The 22,618-nt window shown below is 36.6% G+C and overlaps 1 protein-coding gene across 1 annotated transcript in view; it reads left to right on the top strand.

The window, feature by feature from the left end:
• The window catches only part of ABCB5 (ATP binding cassette subfamily B member 5), a 145,940-nt gene that overhangs the window by 15,784 nt on the left and 107,538 nt on the right, over positions 1–22,618 (top strand). The window contains 8 exon segments of the mRNA XM_055272486.2: positions 11,068–11,259; positions 11,345–11,516; positions 13,620–13,744; positions 13,824–14,001; positions 15,353–15,466; positions 15,784–15,894; positions 17,845–17,970; positions 19,247–19,450. Of these exon segments, the coding sequence (XP_055128461.1) occupies positions 11,068–11,259; positions 11,345–11,516; positions 13,620–13,744; positions 13,824–14,001; positions 15,353–15,466; positions 15,784–15,894; positions 17,845–17,970; positions 19,247–19,450 (1,222 nt within the window).

Raw genomic sequence — 22,618 nt, 5'->3', positions numbered from 1 at the left:
ATATCCTTGATGAACATTGATGCAAAAATCCTCAATAAAATACTGGCAAACCGAATCCAGCGGCACATCAAAAAGCTTATCCACCATGATCAAGTGGGCTTCATCCCTGGGATGCAAGGCTGGTCCAACATACGCAAATCAATAAGCGTAATCCAGCATATAAACAGAACCAAAGACAAAAACCACATGATTATCTCAAAAGATGCAGAAAAGGCCTTTGACAAAATTCAACAACTCTTCATGCTAAAAACTCTCAATAAACTAGGTATTGATGGGACGTATCTCAGAATAATAAGAGCTATCTATGACAAACCCACAGCCAATATCATACTGAATGGGCAAAAACTGGAAGCATTCCCTTAGAAAACGAGCACAAGACAGGGATGCCCTCTCTCACCACTCCTATTCAACACAGTGCTGGAAGTTGTGGCCAGGGCAATCAGGCAGGAGAAGGAAATAAATGGTATTCAATTAGAAAAAGAGGAAATCAAATTGTCCCTGTTTGCAGATGACATGATTGTATATCTAGAAAACCCCATTGTCTCAGCCCAAAATCTCCTTAAGCTGATTAGCAACTTCAGCAAAGTCTCAGCATACAAAATAATGTACAAAAATCACAAGCATTCTTGTACACCAATAACAGACAAACAGAGAGCCAAATCATGAATGAACTCCCATTCACAATTGCTTCAAAGAGAATAAAATACCTAGGAATCTAACCTACAAGGGATGTGAAGGACCTCTTCAAGGAGAACTACAAACCACTGCTCAATGAAATAAAAGAGGATACAAACAAATGGAAGAACATTCCATGCTCATGGGTTGGAAGAATCAATATCGTGAAAATGGCCATACTGCCCAAGGTAATTTATAGATTCAATGCCATCCCCATCAAGCTACCAATGACTTTCTTCACAGAATTGGAAAAAACTACTTTAAAGTTCATATGGAACCAAAAAAGAGCCCACATCGCCAAGTCAATCCTAAGCCAAAAGAACAAAGCTGGAGGCATCATGCTACCTGACTTCAAACTATACTACAAGGCTACAGTAACCAAAACAGCATGGTACTGGTACCACAACAGAGACATACATCAATGGAACAGAACAGAGCCCTCAGAAATAATGCCGCATATCTACAACTATCTGATCTCTGACAAACCTGACAAAAACAAGCAATGGGGAAAGGATTCCCTATTTAATAAATGGTGCTGGGAAAACTGGCTAGCCATATGTAGAAAGCTGCAACTGGATCCCTTCCTTACACCTTATACAAAAATTAATTCAAGATGGATTAAAGACTTACATGTTAGACCTAAAACCATAAAAACCCTAGAAGAAAACCTAGGCAATACCATTCAGGACATAGGCATGGGCAAGGACTTCATGTCTAAAACACCAAAAGCAATGGCAACAAAAGCAAAAATTGACAAATGGGATCTAATTAAACTAAAGAGCTTCTGCACAGCAAAAGAAACTACCATCAGAGTGAATAGGCAACCTACAAAATGGGAGAAAATTTTCACAACCTACTCATCTGACAAAAGGCTAATATCCAGAATCTACAATGAACTCAAACAAATTTACAAGAAAAAAACAAACAACCCCATCAAAAAGCAGGCAAAGGGCATGAACAGACACTTCTCAAAAGAAGACATTTATGCAGCCAAAAAACACATGAAAAAATGCTCATCATCACTGGCCATCAGAGAAATGCAAATCAAAACCACAATGAGATGCCATCTCACACCAGTTAGAATGGCCATCATTAAAAAGTCAGGAAACAACAGGTGCTGGAGAGGATGTGGAGAAATAGGAACACTTTTACACTGTTGGTGGGACTGTAAACTAGTTCAACCATTGTGGAAGTCAGTGTGGCGATTCCTCAGGGATCTAGAACTAGAAATACCATTTGACCCAGCCATCCCATTACTGGGTATATACCCAAAGGACTATAAATCATGCTGCTATAAAGACACATGCACACGTATGTTTATTGTGGCACTATTCACAATAGCAAAGACTTGGAACCAACCCAAATGTCCAACAACGATAGACTGGATTAAGAAAATGTGGCACATATACACCATGGAATACTATGCAGCCATAAAAAATGATGTGTTCATGTCCTTTGTAGGGACATGGATGAAACTGGAAACCATCATTCTCAGTAAACTATCGCAAGGACAAAAAACCAAACACCGCATGTTCTTACTCATAGGTGGGAATTGAACAATGAGAACTCATGGACACAGGAAGGGGACCATCACACTCCGGGGACTGTTGTGGGGTGGGGGAGGAGGGAGGGACAGCATTAGGAGATATACCTAATGCTAAATGTCAAGTTAATGGGTGCAGCAAACCAACATGGCACATGTATACATATGTAACAAACCTGCACATTGTGCACATGTACCCTAAAACCTTAAGTGTAATAATAAAAAAATAAATAAATAAATAAATAAATAGATACTTTTTGTAGCTATTGTAAATGGGATTGATTTCTTGATTTGATTCTCATTTTGATCATTATTGGTGTATAGAAATGTTACTGATTTTTGCACATTGATTTTATAATCTGAATCTTGACTGAATTTGTTAGCAAATCTAGGAGTATTTTGGTGGAATTGTTATGGTTTTCTAGGTATAAGACCATATCATCAGCAAATAAATAATTTGACTTTCTCTTTTCCAATTTGGATGCCTTTTATTTCTTTCTGTTGCTTGATTGCTCTGACTATAAATACGAATTGATCAAAATTAAATAAAATTTAAAATTCAGTTTCTCATTCTCAACCACATGTCAAGTGTTAATAATTATATCTGGCTGGCTGCCATACAGTACAGCATAGATATTGAACATTTTTTTCATCATGGAAAGTTCTACTGGATAGTGTTGTTCTGGGCTACAGTGTGAATGATGCTCCCTTTGCTATAGCCTCAACTTTCTTTGGCATAAAGTTCTTTTCTTAGCTAATTTTACGTAAAATTTCTTTATATCGAATCTTTTGAAAATTCTTGATTAGGATCTAGGGTAGTGTTTTCTACTGAATTTTTGGTCTTACAGTGTTAAAGCAGGGTTCCGATGTACAGTTATGAAGTATACTTTTTTTTACAAAAAGTTTAAAAATTTTTTAATAGGAACATCTGTTTAAGAGTAGACAATAAAAGGGACAATAAGATGAAAAGATATGTCTATGTACAGTTATTTAAGGGCTACTAAATTTATAAGGACATATACTTACCTTTTATAGTACTTGTTATACTATTATTTCTTTTTTTAAGATTTATTTAAATAATAAGAAATTTATTACTGAGACCAGCTGCGATGGCTCCCTCATGTAATCCCAACATTTTAGGAGGCTGAGGCAGGCAGATCACCTGAGGTCAGGAGTTCAAGACCATCCTGGCTAACATGGTGAAACCCCATCTCTATTAAGAATACAAAAATTAGCTGGGCATGGTGGCGGGCACCTGTAGTCCCAGCTACTTGGGAAGTTGAGGCAGGAGAATCGCTTGAACCCGGGAGTTGGAGGTTGCAGTGAGCCAAGATCAGACCACTGCACTCAAGCCTCGGCAACAGAGCCAGACTCCGTCAAAACAAAAAAAAAAGAAAAAAAAGGAAGGAAGGAAGGAATTACCTATAATATTCAGTACATTATTGTTAATTATAATTATTAATGTATTCAGTATGTTAATATTTTTGAAATATTTGAGACACATATTAAAGAAGACTCTTCAGTCAAATTGGTTTCGAAAAGGTTATCTATGACAGCCTTCTATCAGATACATAGGATACATACATGACAGATACGGATAGTAAAGGCTTCATTTAGTTAGCTTGGTTTAATCCAAGTTTTCCAAACCTACTAATATTTGATTATGGAACCTAATTTATTTCTGATAAAATTGATTAGCATCTGTGGAACTAATATTTTAATGAACATATTTTGGGGACTCATTGATTTGCATAATTTTTTGAGTATAAGGTAATAGTACTTCTTCCATATGTAATAATCAGGAACTAAAGAATTCTATTCTACCTGTTATTTTCCAAAGAAAATGACTCAGCTTTATAATTTTAACGTTAAGTCTATGCCTCTGTCTTATTTCTCAGAAAATTTTTCTAAAAATAGTTGAATCTTTTCTTGCTGACTCCAGATTGGAATGACTAAATAGTGCCAGGACTACTGCTGGTCAATATGATGCCTCCTCTTTTGCTGCCAAAAGTTGATTACTTAATTTTTTTCTTTTTTTTCTTTTCTTTTTTTTTGAGACAGAGTTTTTGCTACTGTTTCCCAGGCCGGAGTACAATGGCGCGATCTTGGCTCACTGCAACCTCTGCCTCCCGGATTCAAGAGTGTCTCCTGCCACAGCCTCCCGAGTAGCTGGGAATACAGGCATGCGCCTCCATGCCCAGCTAATTTTGTATTTTTAGTAGAAGCGGGGTTTCTCCACGTTGGTCAGGCTGGTCTCAAACTCCCGACCTCAGGTGATCCACCCACCTTGGCCTCCCAAAGTGCTAGGATTATAGGCGTGAGCCACCACTCCAGGCCTTGATTATTTAATTTTATATGAACTTCTAAGCAACTTGATCCTTTTCTTTTGCTACTTCTAATGTATCTAGCATAACCTACTTGAAACAGAAAGGGCAAACTAGACAGCCAACTCCGTGTTAGATTAACATATAGTAAGTGCTCAATAAATCAAGCCATTAAATCAATCTTAATGTGGGTGACTTTTGGAATCAGAAAGCTAAGGTCTCAAGGGTGGCTTCATTTCTTGATGCAAAACTAATTGCCTGGGCTCTAGGGCTACTAAAATTCTTCTTCTTGATCCCAGGTAGTCTGGAAGTCTGATTACCAGATGAGCATGGAGTTAATAAGTAGAGTTCTTCCATGTGGAAAACTTGAGTGTGTTGTTTTGTTTGTTTGTTTGTAAGGAATAGTTTTTTTAAAAAGTGAGTCAGTGCTTCTATAAAATTATTTTAAATTATTTTTTCTGATTAAATCGTATTTTCATTTTAGAAAATGTAAAAAGATACAAATGCACAAAGAAGACAATTAAATCACTTATACATAATCCTACCATTAATAGATAAAAACATTAATTTCTGTTTATATTATTATAGTATGTTTACATGTGTAGTGGTATATATATAATTTTAGTGCAATTATACTGTTTATATGATTTTTAATACCTTTGTTGATGTATAATTTACTTAGCATATAATTTACTAGTTTTAATTATGCAACTTAATGATTTTTAGTAAATGTATGGAGTTGTACAACCATCACCACAATATTTTTAGAACACTTTTATCCTCTTACAAAGATCTTCATTTGCAACCAATCCTTATTCCCATGCCCAGCTTGAGGCAACTGCTTATCTGCTTTTCATCTCAAAAGATTTGCATACTACTGACATTGTATATGCATCGAAATATATAATACGTAAGGTTCTTGTGCCTGGCTTCTTTTGTTTGGCATACCATTTTTGAGGTGCATCCATGTTGTAACAGGTAGGAGTAGTTTATTCCTTTTTATTGCTTAGTAGTAATCCATTGCAAAGCTGTATCACATTTTGTTTATCTCTTCACCAGCTGATGGACATTTGGATTGTTTCTACTTTATGGCTATTTACAAATAATGCTTCTGTGAACATTGATGTACACTTCTTTGTGTGGACATATGTTTTTATTACTCTCGAGTAGATCTAGGATTGGAATTGCTGAGTCATATGGTAAATTTAGGTTTGTCTCTTTAAAACACTGCCAAACCGTTTTTTCAAAGTGGCTACACCATTTTACTGTCCCACCAGCAGTGTCTGAGGGTTCCAATTTCTCCATATCCTCATCAACACTTGTTATTGTCTGCCTTTTTTATTACAGCCATTGTAGTAGGTATGAAGGGGTATTATAATATGACTTTAATTTGCATTTCCCTAGTGACCAATGAAGAGCATTTAATGTACTTTTTAATCTATTCATATATTTTCTTTGGTGAAATGTCTATTCAAATATTTTACCTATTTTTAAATTGTGCCATTCATCTTATTATTAAGTGGTAAGAATTCTTTATAAATTCTGATTACAAGTTCTTTGTTGGATATACAATTGGCAAATATTTCTTCCTCATCTGTCAGAGTGTTCACTTTCTTAGAGGTTTCTTTTGAAGGACAAAGTTTTTAACTTTGGTAAAGTTCAATTCACTAAGCTTTTGTTTTATGGATTGCACTTTTGGGTATGGGAATTTTTTGCCTAACCCAGGACAATGAAGATTTTCCTCTACATTTTCTTCTTGAAATTGCAATGTTTTAATTCTTAAACTTAGGTCTATGATCCACTTTGAGTTAATCTCTGTGAATGATGTGAGGTAATGGTTTAAATTTATCTTTTTTGTATGTGGCTATCCAGTTATCCCGGAACCATTTGTTGAAAAAACAATCTTCTCTCAATTGAATTGCCTTGGCACCTTTGCTAAAAATCAACTGCCAATAAATGTTAGGGTCCGTTTCTGTTCTCTTGGCTCTGTTGCAGTTATTGATATGTCTGTCTTTATGCCAGTACTGCACTGTTTTGATTACTGTAGTTTTATAGTTTTAATAAATAAACTCAGGAAGTGTATGTTCTCCAAATTTGTTCTTCTTTTTAAAAATTACTTTGGCTATTCTGAGTTCTCTACATTTCTAACGGGATTACCTTGTTAATTTCTGCAGGAGAGCACACAGGAGAATTTTGACAGGGATTGCACTGAATCTATAGATAAATTTGGGGAAGATAGTCATCTTAACAACACTGAGTCTCCTAATCCATCAACGTGGATTGTCTCTTCATTTATTTAGATCTTCCTTAACTTCTCCTAATAATGTCTTGTGGTTTTCAGTGTATTCATCTTACATTTATTTTATTTGGTTGTTGCAAACCTTTTCCCTACAACATTAAAAAAAATTCTTCTGCACAGCAAAAGAAACTACCATCAGAGTGAACAGGCAACCTACAGAATGGGAGAAAATTTTTGCAACCTACTCATCTGACAAAGGGCTAATATCCAGAATCTACAACGAACTCAAACAAATTTACGAGAAAAAAACAAACAACCCCATCAAAAAGCGGGCAAAGGACATGAACAGACACTTTTCAAAAGAAGACATTTATGCAGCCAAAAAACACATGAAAAAATGCTCATCATCGCTGGCCATCAGAGAAATGCAAATCAAAACCACAGTGAGATACCATCTCACACCAGTTAGAATGGCCATCATTAAAAAGTCAGGAAACAACAGGTGCTGGAGAGGATGTGGAGAAATAGGAACACTTTTACACTGTTGGTGGGACTGTAAACTAGTTCAACCATTGTGGAAGTCAGTGTGGGTGATTCCTCAGGGATCTAGAACTAGAAATACCATTTGACCCAGCCATCCCATTACTGGGTATATACCCAAAGGACTATAAATCATGCTGCTATAAAGACACATGCACATGTATGTTTATTGCGGCACTATTCACAATAGCAAAGACTTGGAACCAACCCAAATGTCCAACAACGATAGACTGGATTAAGAAAATGTGGCACATATACACCATGGAATACTATGCAGCCATAAAAAATGATGAGTTCATGTCCTTTGTAGGGACATGGATGAAACTGGAAACCATCATTCTCAGTAAACTATCACAAGGACAAAAAACCAAACACCGCATGTTCTCACTCATAGGTGGGAACTGAACAATGAGAACTCATGGACACAGGAAGGGGAACATCACACTCTGGGGACTGTTGTGGGGTGGGGGGAGGGGGGAGGGACAGCATTAGGAGATATACCTAATGCTAAATGTCGAGTTAATGGGTGCAGCAAACCAACATGGCACATGTATACATATGTAACAAACCTGCACATTGTGCACATGTACCCTAAAACCTGAAGTATAATAATAAAAATATATATATAAATAAAAAATAATAATAATAATCAAAAAAAATTCAACAAGATGATTTGTATTAAGCCTGTAGTAGTATTCCATCCTATCCTTGAATAGTCCATCTTACTAGAAAACACAGTAAATTATTTATGATAGTTATGTTCTATTAAAGTTTCTGTGAAAATTGAATTATCAAATTCTGAAGATTATTCTTAGGAGAAATACAGTATTAGGATCCTGTGAGCCTCTGATGAGAAACTTTTCATCAACCAAATAATATACAACCTCACTTTATGTGTGCTTTTCTTTAAAAGACACCTTATTCAATATGTGTTGGTGATTCTTTAACATTGAACTCATGGTCAACAGCACTATATCTCACTCCTGAATGAAACTTATCTGACACACCTGTTTTCTAGATAGGGCACATCACAGCCTTCTTGCACTAAGGAACACTAGGCTGATGCTTGGGAACCATTGTGAATAGCAAAATCATCAACAAAAAGCACAAAAATGAGAAGAACTTGGCACTACATAGACCACAAAAATAACACTTGCTTACAGTACAAAAGCTGAAACAAGAAGGCAGAGTACGGGCCTTGATGGACCTCAGCTGGGAACGTGTGCCTTGGGCAAACCAAATTTTTGGCCACTGTGTGCATGTCCATAAATAACCAGGAAAACGCCACAAGTATTGACTTGGGACTTAGAAAAAAAACTTTAGCAAGGAAGCAGATTTGCAAATACAGAATTTTCAAATAATGAACATCAACTGTATTTTCCTCTCCTGTGTTGCTTGGTACTTCACTCTCCTGGATTTCCAACTACCTCGCTGGCCTCTTGGCAGATTCCCTCTCTTCATCCCAAGCTACATCTTTGCAGAGTCACTAACAGTCCTTGGCTCTCTTCTCTTCTTTACCTACACTTAATTCTGCCTCATCCTGGGTGTTCTCAGCCAGCCGCTTTGTTTTAATTACCACCTGTCTATAAGTTACTGCTTTCAAATCCACATCCCCGGCCTAGAACCCCTCTCTCATGCTTCCATTTCTCATTTTCACCTTCTTACTTGATCTCCATTTTGAGGTTTAACAGGCATTTCTGACTTCACGTGTCTAAATCTGAACTCTTTCTGTGTCCTGCAAATCTTATCTTTGTCCCAGTCTCTTGCATCGTAAGTGATACCCTCCTCACCAGCTGGCTCATCTCAAAACCTAAGAAATTATTCTTAATTTCTCCCTTTCCTACATTCCTCATATCCAATACATTGGCATTTTTTTCAGGAAGAATCTATTAAACAAAGATTACTTTATTATTACAAACAAACACACACACACACAAACAATAAAACACTAGTGTGCACCTGTAGTCCCAGTGTTATGTACCATCAATGCCAGCTACTCAGGAGGCTGAGGCAGGAGGATCCCTTAAGCTAGGAGTCTGAGGACAGCCTGGGCAATATAGTGAGATCCCATCTTTTTTAAAAAGGCAAATAAACTATAAAGCACTAAGAAATCTAAATATCCATGCTAGAGCAAACAGGTGGCAATTGAACATCCTGGGTCTACAGTATGCTTGAAGGAGACTGTGACTGATTAGATCCCCATGGTAGAGAGAGCATCTTCTATAGGCAAAGGGGGGCTTACCTGTAACAGCTGTTCAAGTTCTCTCTTCTCATCAAGAATCATGAAAGTTACTTCATTCAAGGTGAGGTGTACAATCTGATGCTCTTCCGGCAGGCCAAATTCTCATAATCTAGAGGATTGAATGGAAAGGACTTTTCTTTTTTCAAGATAGGTGTCATTGGAGGCAGGAATGGAGCTTTTTGTTTTGACAGTCTTCCCAGTCATGTGTCTAGCAGAGAAAGTTGGTTGTTCTTGTTCGGGGCGTCCATTAGTCTGGCAATTTTTGTTTCCAATATACACCTAAAATCTGTCTGCTTCTTTTCATGTAGGTCGCCATGATCCTCATCCAGGCCCCCATTCTTCTCACCTTGGCCATGGCAATAGCTTCTTAACAGAACTTCCTGCTTCCATTATTTCTGCTTTCATCCGTTCTCCACAGAGAAGCTGGAGTAGTCTTTTAAAAAGTTGAACAGATAATGCCATCCCATGCTTAGATCTTCCAAAGATCTTCTGCTTCTCCTGGAATAAAACATGAACAATGCACTGTAAAAACCCTAGAATATGCCAAATTCTCCAGTCTCATTATTTCCTACCACTTTGGACTTCTTTTGTTTCTGGAACATGCTAAACAACTTTTTTCTGACTCAGTCTCTCCTGGGAGAGATGTTTTTCCTCTCCCTGGAATGCACTTCCTGCTCTTTTTATGGCTGGCTTAATTTCACGTTTTGGATCCCAGCTATAATATCACTTCCTCACAGAAACTTTTCTTAACCACTCTATTTATCTGCACTAGCTCTCCCAACCCATGTTTACTCACCAGTTATTCTGTGGCCTATCACCCTGTTTAGTTCCTTCCTAGAAAAATCTGTTTTTTTTTCTCTTTGTGTGTTGTCTGCCTCCTGCCAGAATTGGAAGACTTATTATCTTGCTCATGGCTGTGTCTCTAGAACCTCACACATAGTGGGCACTCAGTATACATTTATTAAATAATTACATTTCTTATCTGGTCTCCTACTGTACAATATTTGGATTGTTTTCAGCTTTTCTATATTGTTACAAATGCTACAAAGACCAGTTATATAGGTGAATCTTTGTATATATTACCTTAAGGTGAATTCCTTAAGTTGAATTTGGGGCTGACTATGTATAGTTTTTAAGCTTTTTATGAAATGCTTTTGACTACTATCATTTTTTTTTTACCCTCCAGTTCCACCTACAGTTACCTTGATTGCCTCAATGGAAATTTTTCATATGAAAGTATTAAAAATACTGAAAGAAGACATAAGTAGCAAGAATGTTTTAAAATACTAATTTCTGATAATAATATAAAAGATATACTCTATGTTTTACCAGGAAACCTAGATCATTACATTCAATGTACTTCACTCTCATGGCATGTTATATTTAGTTCTCTTTCTAGTTCTAGCATAAATTTCCTCAATCAAATACTGTGATTGATTTTTTTGTGTGTAACAAGAGAAAAAATGTTGCGCTTCAGTCTCACATTCTAATACTCTTTCTTCAGGTTGACCCTGTATTATGTTGGAATAGGTGTTGCTGCCTTGATTTTTGGTTACATACAGATTTCCTTTTGGATTATAACTGCAGCACGACAGACCAAGAGGATTCGAAAACAGTTTTTTCATTCAGTTTTGGCACAGGACGTCGGCTGGTTTGATAGCTGTGACATCGGTGAACTTAACACTCGCATGACGGAGTAAGAGGATGGTATTGTAGTACATTAGCTTTGTTTTCACATGTGACATGTAAATGACCTAACTACATTTATTTGCTTGTTTCAGTGACATTGACAAAATCAGCGATGGTATTGGAGATAAGATTGCTCTGTTGTTCCAAAACATGTCTACTTTTTCGATTGGCCTGGCAGTTGGTTTGGTGAAGGGCTGGAAACTCACCCTAGTGACTCTATCCACGTCTCCTCTTATAATGGCTTCAGCGGCAGCGTGTTCTAGGGTAAGTGAGATGGCTAATGCAATATTGAATGGTAGCAGCAGTATGGACTAAATGACTCACTGAGTTTGTCCAAAAATGGCTTTTCTATTCATTTGCCATGTCCCAAACTACAAAAGGGATATTATATACCACAAACACTTTTGATTTTGTTCACCATTAATCCCCTTTCTATCTTCAAGTTATTTGGCTAAAATGAAATGTTTTTAATACCTTACTAACATTAAAAACATTTCTCTTCATTTAGCAGTCTAACACAAATTCAGGTGGTAGCATGGATAAAGTATGATGCCATTATACATGTGATGTTTAGTTGCTGCTGTTGGGACAGGCTTGTTTGTTCTAAATTCCCAGATAAACGTGTTATGATTCATTTCACTGGGTAGAATGGAATAAGAAAATCCTAAAACAATAAACACCTTTTTATATCATCCTCTTACAGTTTATATATATATATATGTAAAGTTTTTTTTGAGGCAAGGTCTCACTTTGTCACACAGGCTGGAGTGCAGTGGGACAAACACGTTTCACTGCAGCTTCAACTTCGCAGGCTCAACTCACCCTCCCATCTCAGCCCCCCAACTAGCTGGGACTATAGGCAACCATGCCCAGCTAACTTCTGTGTTTTTTGTAGAGATAGATTTTTGCCATGTTGCCCAGGCTAATCTCGAATTCTTGGGCTGAAGCTATCCGCCCACCTCAGCCCCACAAAGTGCTGGGATTGCAGGCCAGTGCGCCACAGCACCCAGCCAAGTTTATATTTCGATAAGGCTTTCAATTACATTTCAAATTTCTGCTAATATCTGTTTTTATGTACTACACAAATATGTTTCAGTTTTTTAAACAAATTATGTATTTGCATTCTAAATCACACTTTTAGCACTGTTTTGCTGTAAGTATACCACAAAATTGTAATCTTATCTACAGCCTGGTTTTGAACGCAATACTCTGTGAAATCTAAAAACAACAAATGTATCTCTAATATTACTCTTCAAATCATATCTTTTGGCAATTCTACCAGTGTATATACTCATCTTCCAGATTGGAGGCACAGTGCTTTAAATTTGGCAATGCCAATTGTTCTTTATGGAAATCCAATTCATAAAATGTCTAGAGTTTATTTGCTAACAATATACTAATTCAACCAAATAAGAATTTTCAGCAATAAAAATATTCTATAATGAGCTAATCCCGTAACAACAGGCTTGGAGATTTGGACAGCACATCTTTACTTAGGGTGACTTGAGTGTTGATTTTGTAGCCTTTATCAAAATCTTCATCCTCAGCTTATTTGAAATGAGGAAGGAAACCTCAGTAGAAAGATTGCCTGCAGTAAATTACTAAGATCAGAACTTTAACTGTCCACAGAAGAGAAATAAACAAGGGGTTGTAAAGGAATAGCAGTGGGTAGTCTAAATTCTGTTATTGTATTCATTGATCATGAAGAGGAAGCAGGTGAAGGTCAGAGTTATCCAAGTGATGTGATACCAGAGTGGATGGTTTCTAGCTTCCTTCAATTCAACTTGACAATTATCTATTAAATACTTGCTAAATACAAGGCTTTGTGCCAGGTGGTGTTTCCCCTCTAGTGATATCCTATAGGAATAATTATGTTTAGTAAGTGAATTCAGAAAATAAGGAGTATTATTCAGCTTCTGCTACTCTCTGACTTTAACAGTTATCCAAGCATGTCTTATATAAAATCAGCTCCTATTATGTGGAATATATATTTTTAGGTGGATAGGCTTGCTATGCGAATAGGCAGCAGTTATGAATTCACAGCTCTGAAGGCAGTATCCCCGCTGTTCCCTTTCGTGGAACTGTTGTGCTAATGACAAAATTGTAAAAGGATTATTAAATGGGACATATAATGGAGAAAAGGGCATGTAAAATCAGGTAAACCTGTCTTGTCACCAATAGTGATATTTTCCCTTTTCTCTCTGAAATCTTACCTCTTAGTATTTGAAGACAAATTTGAAAATACAGAGATAGAGTTTAAAAAAATACCATTAGGCTACTTAGAATTCAAATTCTGCCTGACTTAAATGATCAGTACATTATTACTACGCACAGTCATTTTTTAACTGTGGTTGTGGTTTATTACAGATGGTCATCTCATTGACCAGTAAGGAATTAAGTGCCTATTCCAAAGCTGGGGCTGTGGCAGAAGAAGCCTTGTCATCAATCCGAACAGTCATAGCCTTTAGGGCCCAGGAGAAAGAACTTCAAAGGTCTGTCCTTTTCAAATAACAAAATATGCTTGGTTTTATCTTCCCCAGTGGCTATTAAGTTGTGTTCTGTTTTTCTAAGGTATACACAGAACCTCAAAGATGCAAAGGATTTTGGCATAAAAAGGGCTATAGCTTCAAAACTGTCTCTTGGTGCTGTGTACTTCTTTATGAATGGAACCTATGGACTTGCTTTTTGGTATGGAACCTCCTTGATTCTTAATGGAGAACCTGGATATACCATCGGGACTGTTCTTGCTGTAAGTCTTGTTTGAGAACAAGGTATCTGGCCTGGATAATCTTTCCTTACCTAGTTTAGCCAAAATTCCTCCTTGAAGACGAATATTCAAAGATGAATGTTTTTAATAAACAAATATTTGTTTCCCTCAAATTATCTGTATACACCTTTAAATTATAGTTATGAATTGACAGGATTTATTCATCCAGCATGTTTTAGTGTCCTCATTGTGTCAAGCATCTGCATTCTGCTTTTGGAAGAATCATAATTGAATTCCCCACTGGGAGATACACTGAGTTTTGTTAATCTAGCAGTGAAAAAGGCCATTCTCTTATGAGACTTTTCCTTTCATCTGGGCTGACATCAGATTGCGTTCTGCATTCACCTTGCTAAATGTCTTCTCTCTGGAAATGGTCTGTAGAGTTTGCACTCACCTCCTCTTCCTCTGTCCTTTTAACATGTAGTAATTTAAAAAACAGACTACATATAGCTCTGTCCAATATCACAGTTTGGAGAGTTTTAAATTCCTATGGGTTATGTGTTAAATAACTTATTCATTTATCCTCTTAAGTTACAACAATAAACAGATAAGTTCAAGATTAAGAAACATTTGTCTTGAGGAACTAAAATGATCTGTTCTTTATACTTTGATCCTTGTTTGGCCTTTCCATTCTATATAGATTTCTCTTCTTTCCATTAGATTCATCTTTTGAATTTGAGGCATTCATAATTAAGACTTTTAGCTATTCATTTATTTTATATAAAGTGAAATGTGAGTATGAAGGATTTTTCACTCATCCCTGCTCCTCAGTTTGTGTGTGGCTGGGTAACTGGCTTACTAAGCCTAAGCTTCCTCATCTATATGATAGGAATAAGAGCTCCTAGCTTGAGGGATTCTTTTCTTATTTGACTTTTTGCAGAGATGAGTCTGTCTTAAAATGGACAGCTGTCCCATAATACAAAAATTCAAAAACAGTTTGAGTGAAAACAGTACAATGTCTCTGAGCCAATGAAATCTACTTAATTTTTCTTTTTAAAGTTCAAGGGGCCACCCAGCAAGGAGGGGAGTGCAACTCACCATGGGGTTTATACATGGCCAGCACACTTCAGTCAGCAGATTTTTCTGGTCACATATCCCAGCAGGTGGTAACCACAAGACTATGAGATAATCGAAAGTTGTTCCATATTAGGAAAAGGCCAAGGATACTTGGATTAATTTGTGTTTCTTTTTTATTTGGTCATATCTTCCATTCTTTCTTACCTAATTCCTCTAATATCTCTCTATGAGCCTAAACCAATAATTATATATTATATTCGATTGTCTTTCTTATATAACTGCAGAAAGCTAAATATCATTTTGTTTGTTCCTGTAGGTTTTCTTTAGTGTAATCCATAGTAGTTATTGCATTGGAGCAGCAGTCCCTCACTTTGAAACCTTCGCGATAGCCCAAGGAGCTGCCTTTAATATTTTCCAGGTTATTGATAAGGTAAGACCTCTTATTGCTTTGAAGAATAACTATTATTACTGCAAGAAGGAGACAAAAAAACCTGCACACTCGTTTCACTAAAACCATAGGATGGACAAATGTAATGTTGGTCAGTTGTTTATGGGAAAGAGAGATTGCCTTTAATTCTTTTCTAAGAGGAGATTGTGTTGTATTGAAACTTCATGTCTAACTCAATGCACTTCTAAAGCAGAAAGGAAACTGTTGTGGAAGAAAACCATCCTTAAACTATTTTTAAAGTGTAGAGACTGTCAGCTTACTCCTTTGAAGATTTATAATATTTCCTTTGTTTTTCCAAGAAACCCAGCATAGATAACTTTTCCACAGCTGGACATAAACCTGAATCCATAGAAGGAATTGTAGAATTTAAAAATGTTTCTTTCACTTATCCATCAAGACCATCTATCAAGGTAGGTTAAAACAAAGTATACGATTTTGCAGTTTTCTGATATTCTACTGGACAAGATCTTCTCTGACATGATTACTTAGGATCCCTTCGACCAAGATTTTGGCTACTTTGCTTAGAGACTTGAGGAGGTAGATAAATAATGGACAAATAACTCTGGATCAACTAGTTATATTTTGCAGCATTCTTTCTATATTCAACTGACTAAAGCATTTTCAGCTCCGTGAAATTCTTCTACTCTGGGTTTGGGAACACACCTAAATGTCTTGGGTTGATGCTGCCACCTATTGGTGGTTCCTAGATGCTACCCCACTCAACATACTCATTTTAATCCCCTGGTCTCTAACTAGGAGAATTATGCACATGTGCCTTTCCCTTCTTCCTTTCCTGGGGCGTTTACTGCACCAGCAATTGTGGCTAGTACTTTATCACCTTTACACACACACACACACACACACACACGCAGTTTATCCTACTCCATCATTCAGCCTTTGACAAGTTCTTGTGAAAATGTGTGTCTTTTTTATTATCTTCCCCCTTCCACTTCATTAGTGTATTTACCAAAAAAGTAGTCGTTGTTAAATATTGCACAAGGTAATTACTAATAAAACACTTGCTTCATAGAAAAAGACATGATTTTAAGTGAAATAGATAAAATTACTAACGTGATCAATTTCTAATGTCTGTTACAGAATTTATATAAAGACCTACCTACTCCTACTTCCTTATTTTTTTCTGATTAAAACTGTGATTGAAATTCTCTTTTCAAAGCTCTTTATTTTTGAAAGTTGTTACTTAATTACCAATTACCATTGTTGGAATAGTATTGACTTCCACCATTTTTCTTAACTGTACAGTATTTCAAACTACATTTTGCAACTGTATTTGGATTGGCTTCCTAGGGACTTCAGCACCAATTGTGCCATTATATTGCATGAGAAAGTGTTCTTTGGGTTTTAAACAACTATTTTTAAAATGAACTTTTGAAACATAACCCTTTTTGTTAAACTAAAGAATGAAATTTTGGGGGGGTCCACTTATTTTAAATAAATAAATTCTTTCGAGGAACGACCAGAAACCAAATCTGAGTAAAAGTGCATGTGTGAGAAGAGGTATTCCTACTGGTGGTCCCCGATCTCTCACCTCCTTCAGAGAACTTTTCTCGGCTTGGCCCTTTGAAGGTTTTATGTTTGGCTTATGCAAAGGGTCCATTGCTTTACAAATGGTGAGATCAAAGCAAGAGAATTCAAGGGGAGAGTCCCCTGTTTAGGGCTAACTACATACAGATGCAAGCAAAGATAGGTGAGAATTTCTCAACAGGATCACTGTTGTCATTTCAAGAGGGTAATTATTGTGAGGCTTCACTCACATTGCAGGTCCCTGGCACACTAAATGCTGTAGCAACCCAGTCATTGAGAAAATGTTTAAAATGTTCCCTCATGGGTCACCATGAGACCACCAAGGTTTCTAGTGATAAACTCTCATCTATCGGGAGCCACTAAGAAACTCTGCCAGCTGTTTTACTTTAGAATATGCTTTGCAATTATGTTAGTATGTTCTAAGGAGGAGCTTCATTAAATAGCTTGTGAAAATATCTGGCAAGACCTCATGTACTTGTTACAAATTAAGACTTTCATTAACTTGATAGTCAAAATTCATATAAAATATTTTAGTTGAAAATGTGAACAGTTTACTAGTTAATATTCTGAAGTACTCTTAATTTAGTTCTCCTCTTTACATAGAAAGATAATGATAGATTCTTTACTACTATTTTCAGAAGTTATTCAGGCTATTATTATACATGTACATAAAACAAACATAACAAGATCTAAATTTGTTCTTAAGTTCCACAGAAGAATTTGTTTTTGGTTATAATTATATATTCATTTTCTGAAAATGTGTCCATCATCTTCTTATTGTGGCTTTATGATTTTCCCTCCATACATTCCAATAGATTCTGAAAGGTCTGAATCTCAGAATTAAGTCTGGAGAGACGATTGCCTTGGTCGGTCCCAATGGCAGTGGGAAGAGTACGGTAGTCCAGCGTCTGCAGAGGTTATATGATCCGGATGATGGCTTTGTAAGTGCAGCTAGCAAAACCACGCACAGTCCACCTAATGGAATTTGGAACACCGCAGGGGGCTCGCAGCAGCTCTGTAACTTTTCATTTTCAACAGTAGCGCTAGGAGAGAAGCCACATTGTTTTCTTTCCTTTGTATCCACTCACTCAGCAAATATTTATTTAGAGCCTACTATGTGTTAGGCACTGTTTTAGGTTCTGAGAATACCTAGGTGAATAAAACAGATAAAAATCTGCCCTCATGAAGTTTACATTCTAATTATCAGAGGCAGACAATAAAAAAATAAGTAAATTATATGGTATGTTAGAAGGGAGGGAATGTTGTGGAGAAAAATAGCATATTAACATCTGTACCCAGCATCTATCAAGAACTTCAAAGTTTGTCCCAGAAGAATGATTTAGAAAACATCTCCACTTTTCTTTTCTTTTTTTTTTTTTCTTGGAGCTTACAATGTTGCACTTAACTTTCTCAGCCTTGTAAGTGGCATAGAGGATAAGACAGTGATATTCGAAAGTGATTAATTCTTAATGCTTCTGTTCAAACTTTCAACGGTTATTTTTAAAAGAAAAGCTACTCCCCTAGAGCCTGGCTTTATTTAAATTTTACTTCATAGTGTTCATTTGGAGTATCCTAGACCCATGTGACTACATAAATTATTAGATAAGTGTTACGTGTATAAAAGAGTTGCATAGAATATCCATGCCCTGACAGAAAACAAGGATTGGTAAGAAATAGAGACTCTATGAGTTAGAATTACCAAACCCTGGCTTCTGTCACTGGAATATGTTGGGGTAATTGGCAATGGCACCACCTGTGGAGAAGACAGAGGTCACTTATTATTATGTACAGCAATGAATAGGAGACACTTTTGTCTTTTGCAGAGGTGTGAGGTGTTGAAATAATGAAGGCTATTTCCTAGAAGAAATTTAAGGGTCACATCCAGAACTGAAGTTTTTTGTGTGTGTCTACATAATAACATTTGCGGAACCTAGAAAATGTAACTTTACAATATCTAACTTGTGGATCTTAGAATAAAGATAATCAGATGATCTGGCAAGGTTTTAGGCCAATTATTCTTTTGCAGTTTTGTTGGTGCCCATCTACCAGAAAAAGTCTACGGACAATATATATGTTATAAATATTTTATCAAAATATAGTCAGTCTTTGATTCCTAAAATATGCTACTTCTCAGCTTATATTTTGGTCTGGTATGAAAGACCCTAAAATCAATACAGTAAAAGGCATCACAACATGGTTCATTCTTTGGATTGGCAGATCACGGTGGATGAGAATGACATCAGAGCTTTAAATGTGCGGCATTATCGAGAACATATTGGAGTGGTTAGTCAAGAGCCTATTTTGTTCGGGACCACCATCAGTAACAATATCAAGTAGGGACGAGATGATGTGACTGATGAAGAGATGGAGAGAGCAGCAAGGGAAGCAAATGCTTACGATTTTATCATGGAGTTTCCTAATGTGAGTACACTCTGCAGCCTGTGTCCTTAGCTTATGGTGGCAGCACTGCAATATTCCAATATAAGGCAATGAAACAACAACTGATGCAGAATAGTAGGGGTGTGATTAAATTCTGGATTGTCCTAGAACAAGCTTGTCCAACCAGTGGCACAAGATGGCTTTGAATGCAGTCCAACACAAATTTGTAAACTTTCTTAAAACATTATGAGATTTTTTTGTGTGATTTTTTAAATCTTATCAGCTTTGTTAATATTAGTGTATTTAATGTGTGGCCCAAGACAATTCTTCTTTCAGTGTGGCCCAGGGAAGCCAAAAGATTGGACACCTCTGTATGAAACATCTGTAGAGAAGAATGCATAGTAACAACCAAAAGAAGAAATGCATCATTGAAAGGCCAGATTGAAAAGAATCATATTTTGTTCTGCAATTGAAAAGGAAAAAAAAATGAAAGATATGTTAAAGCATAACAAAGAAATATGAAACAAAATCATCAGGCCAAGCTGAGAAATTACGTCTAAAATGTTTATTTGCGAGGCCACCTTGTGGCTGAGAGTGGGAAAGTCATACACATGATGTTCAGATTGGTTCTGTGACAAACCACAAGGAAAACTATGATCATTTTTTAAAGCACAGGAAGCCAACATTGCATAAGAAATGTGAAATCAGGCCGGGTGCGGTGGCTCACGCATGTAATCCCAGCGGTTGGGGAGGCCGAGGTGGGCAGATCACCTGAGGTTAGGAGTTTGAGACCAGCTTGGCCAACATGGTGAAACTCCATCTCTACTAAAAAGACAAAAAAATTAGCTGGGTGTGGTGGTGCACACCTATAGTCTCAGCTACTAGGGAGGCTGAGGCAGGAGAATCACTTGAACCTGGGAGGTGGAGATTGCAGTGAGCTGAGATCGCACCACTGCACTCCAACCTGAGCAACAGAGTGAGACTTTGTGGAAAAAAAAAAGTGAAATCATATTTGGAAAGCAATATAGTCCCCAAAAAAGTGAAATCATATTTGGAAAGCAATATAGTAAGCTAAAATTCTTGCTAACCAGACTTATGAGATTTTAATGGGTATTTAGAATTAATAGGGTGCTATAAAGCCTTTTTTAAAAATATTTCCTAAAGTATTAGATCCTCAGCATCACCTGAAATTGTTGTGGGGAGCACCTTGTGACATATGAAAGGACGAGATTTGTAATTAAAATACATATAAAATTCCACCATCCCAGAGGGTCACAATAACAGAAATGTTTATTTTAATGGGCATATTTCACAAACCACACTTGATGGATTGTAATAATTTTATTCTTAGTTTTTAATTTAAAAAAATTGTTACGCCAGTAATTATCTCTTGTCCCCATTATTTGGGATCATAATTAGGACATATTTAGGGCAACAAAATCATTAAAGATTTAAGGTGCTTCTTAAATGCGTTGGCAAAACACATTTCCTTTTGTTGACGTTTTGCCCCTTTCAATGACTTCGTTTCCTTAAAACATCAATGATCTCATTTCCCACTTAGAATTAGGGAGCTTTCTGGTGCCTCTTAAATCATACCCTGTAAATTACTACTTGCTTTTACCAAAAGCCAAATACTACACAAAAATGTCCCTTGCTATAAATCTAATAATAAATTCAGAAGATATATCCCAAATAAATTAAAGATAGTAGTTTATCATGATGAAAACTAAATTCCACAGTCATAGTTAACCAGAAAAATGAGGAAGCACAATAATGAATAAAAGTTCCAGAAGTGGCTAATTTAGGTAGGTAAAAAATTGGGGAAAGCTATTGTAAAAAAATGTATAACATTACTTCCCTTATAATATACACAGATTTTAAAATTAATGTATAATAATTAGCTGATACTGGTTAGCCTTTCACTCATAAACAATCATGAAATTGGATAAAACATATGAGGCCAAGGGCAGTCATTTCCATGCATTGGATGAGAGGTAATGAAAGACTGATGCCTAACAGAGAGGAATCTCATGAAGATACTCCATGAATTCTGTCTGGGAACACTGAGCTGAAAGGCAAAGATCAAATTTCAGGGCAGCTTGGGCAGCTGGAAAGGTGATAAGAAATCACCTGTAGTGATGAGGCAGGGGCAGAAGCCCATGTCTGTGTGGGCATCCCTCAGGAATCCTTGTCTGAGGATAAGACTTCCTACCCAAGGCTTACCAGAGAGTGGCAGCCATAAAGCTGCAAGCAGAACACTGGATAGAAGTCAGGCAGTGCTGTGGGGGTGTTGAAAGTGCAGCCCAGCTGGAATGGAGAGATCACATCAACACCTTTTTAACACCCCAGGCAAGTAGCTAAAACACCAAAAAAGCCACACCTTAGGAGTCAGGACCACACCTTAGAGTAAGATCTACCTGCCCTAACAAACCCTGAGACCAAGCCATGACAAGATGCCCAGAGGAGAGAGGTTTTGGAGGTTGTGTTCTGCCAAGTTATGTGGCTTTCTAGAGATTCACTCGAAGGAAACCTAAAATGAAGATTGCACAAGTTCAAGATCAGTCAGTGCTTGAGTTGCCTACTAGAGACAAAAATCAGCACTGCCTTTTTTTTTTTTTTTTTTTTCAGAAGAAAGCAGAACTCAGAGTCTCTTCAACACAACAATCACAGTACTCAGTACATCATTTACAAAAATCACACATGCAAAGAAACAGAAAAATATGGCCTGTACGCAAGAAACATAATCCTAAATGTTTATTCTTTAAGAAAAGGGCTTCAAAATACATGAAGCAAAAACTGATACATCTGAAAGAAGAAAGACAAATCCATAACTTTAGTTGAGGCCTTCAGTGCTTGATAGAACAAGTAGGTGGAATATCCGTAAGAATATAGATGAACAATACTATCAAGCAGCTAGATTTCACTGGCATTTATAGGACATTCCAGCCAACAACAGCAGAACACATTCTTCTCAAGTGCACATGAAACATTCTCTAAAATAAACAATATTCTGGGTCATCAAAACAAACAAAACAAAACTGTAGCTCTTTCAAAGAATAGAAAACATAGAAAATATGTTCTCAGACCATAATATAAGTAAACTACACAAATATTTGAAAAATCACAAAAAACAGTTCTAAAGAATATCTATCTCAAAAAAGAAATTTCAAGAAAAATTAAAAACTATTCTGAACTAAATCAAAATGAAAT

This window comes from Symphalangus syndactylus, chromosome 3 (genome assembly GCF_028878055.3).
Source record: "Symphalangus syndactylus isolate Jambi chromosome 3, NHGRI_mSymSyn1-v2.1_pri, whole genome shotgun sequence".
Taxonomy (NCBI): Eukaryota; Metazoa; Chordata; class Mammalia; order Primates; family Hylobatidae; genus Symphalangus; species Symphalangus syndactylus.
Note: the sequence above shows the minus strand (reverse complement) of the source record. Positions and strands in the feature narration are given on the sequence as shown.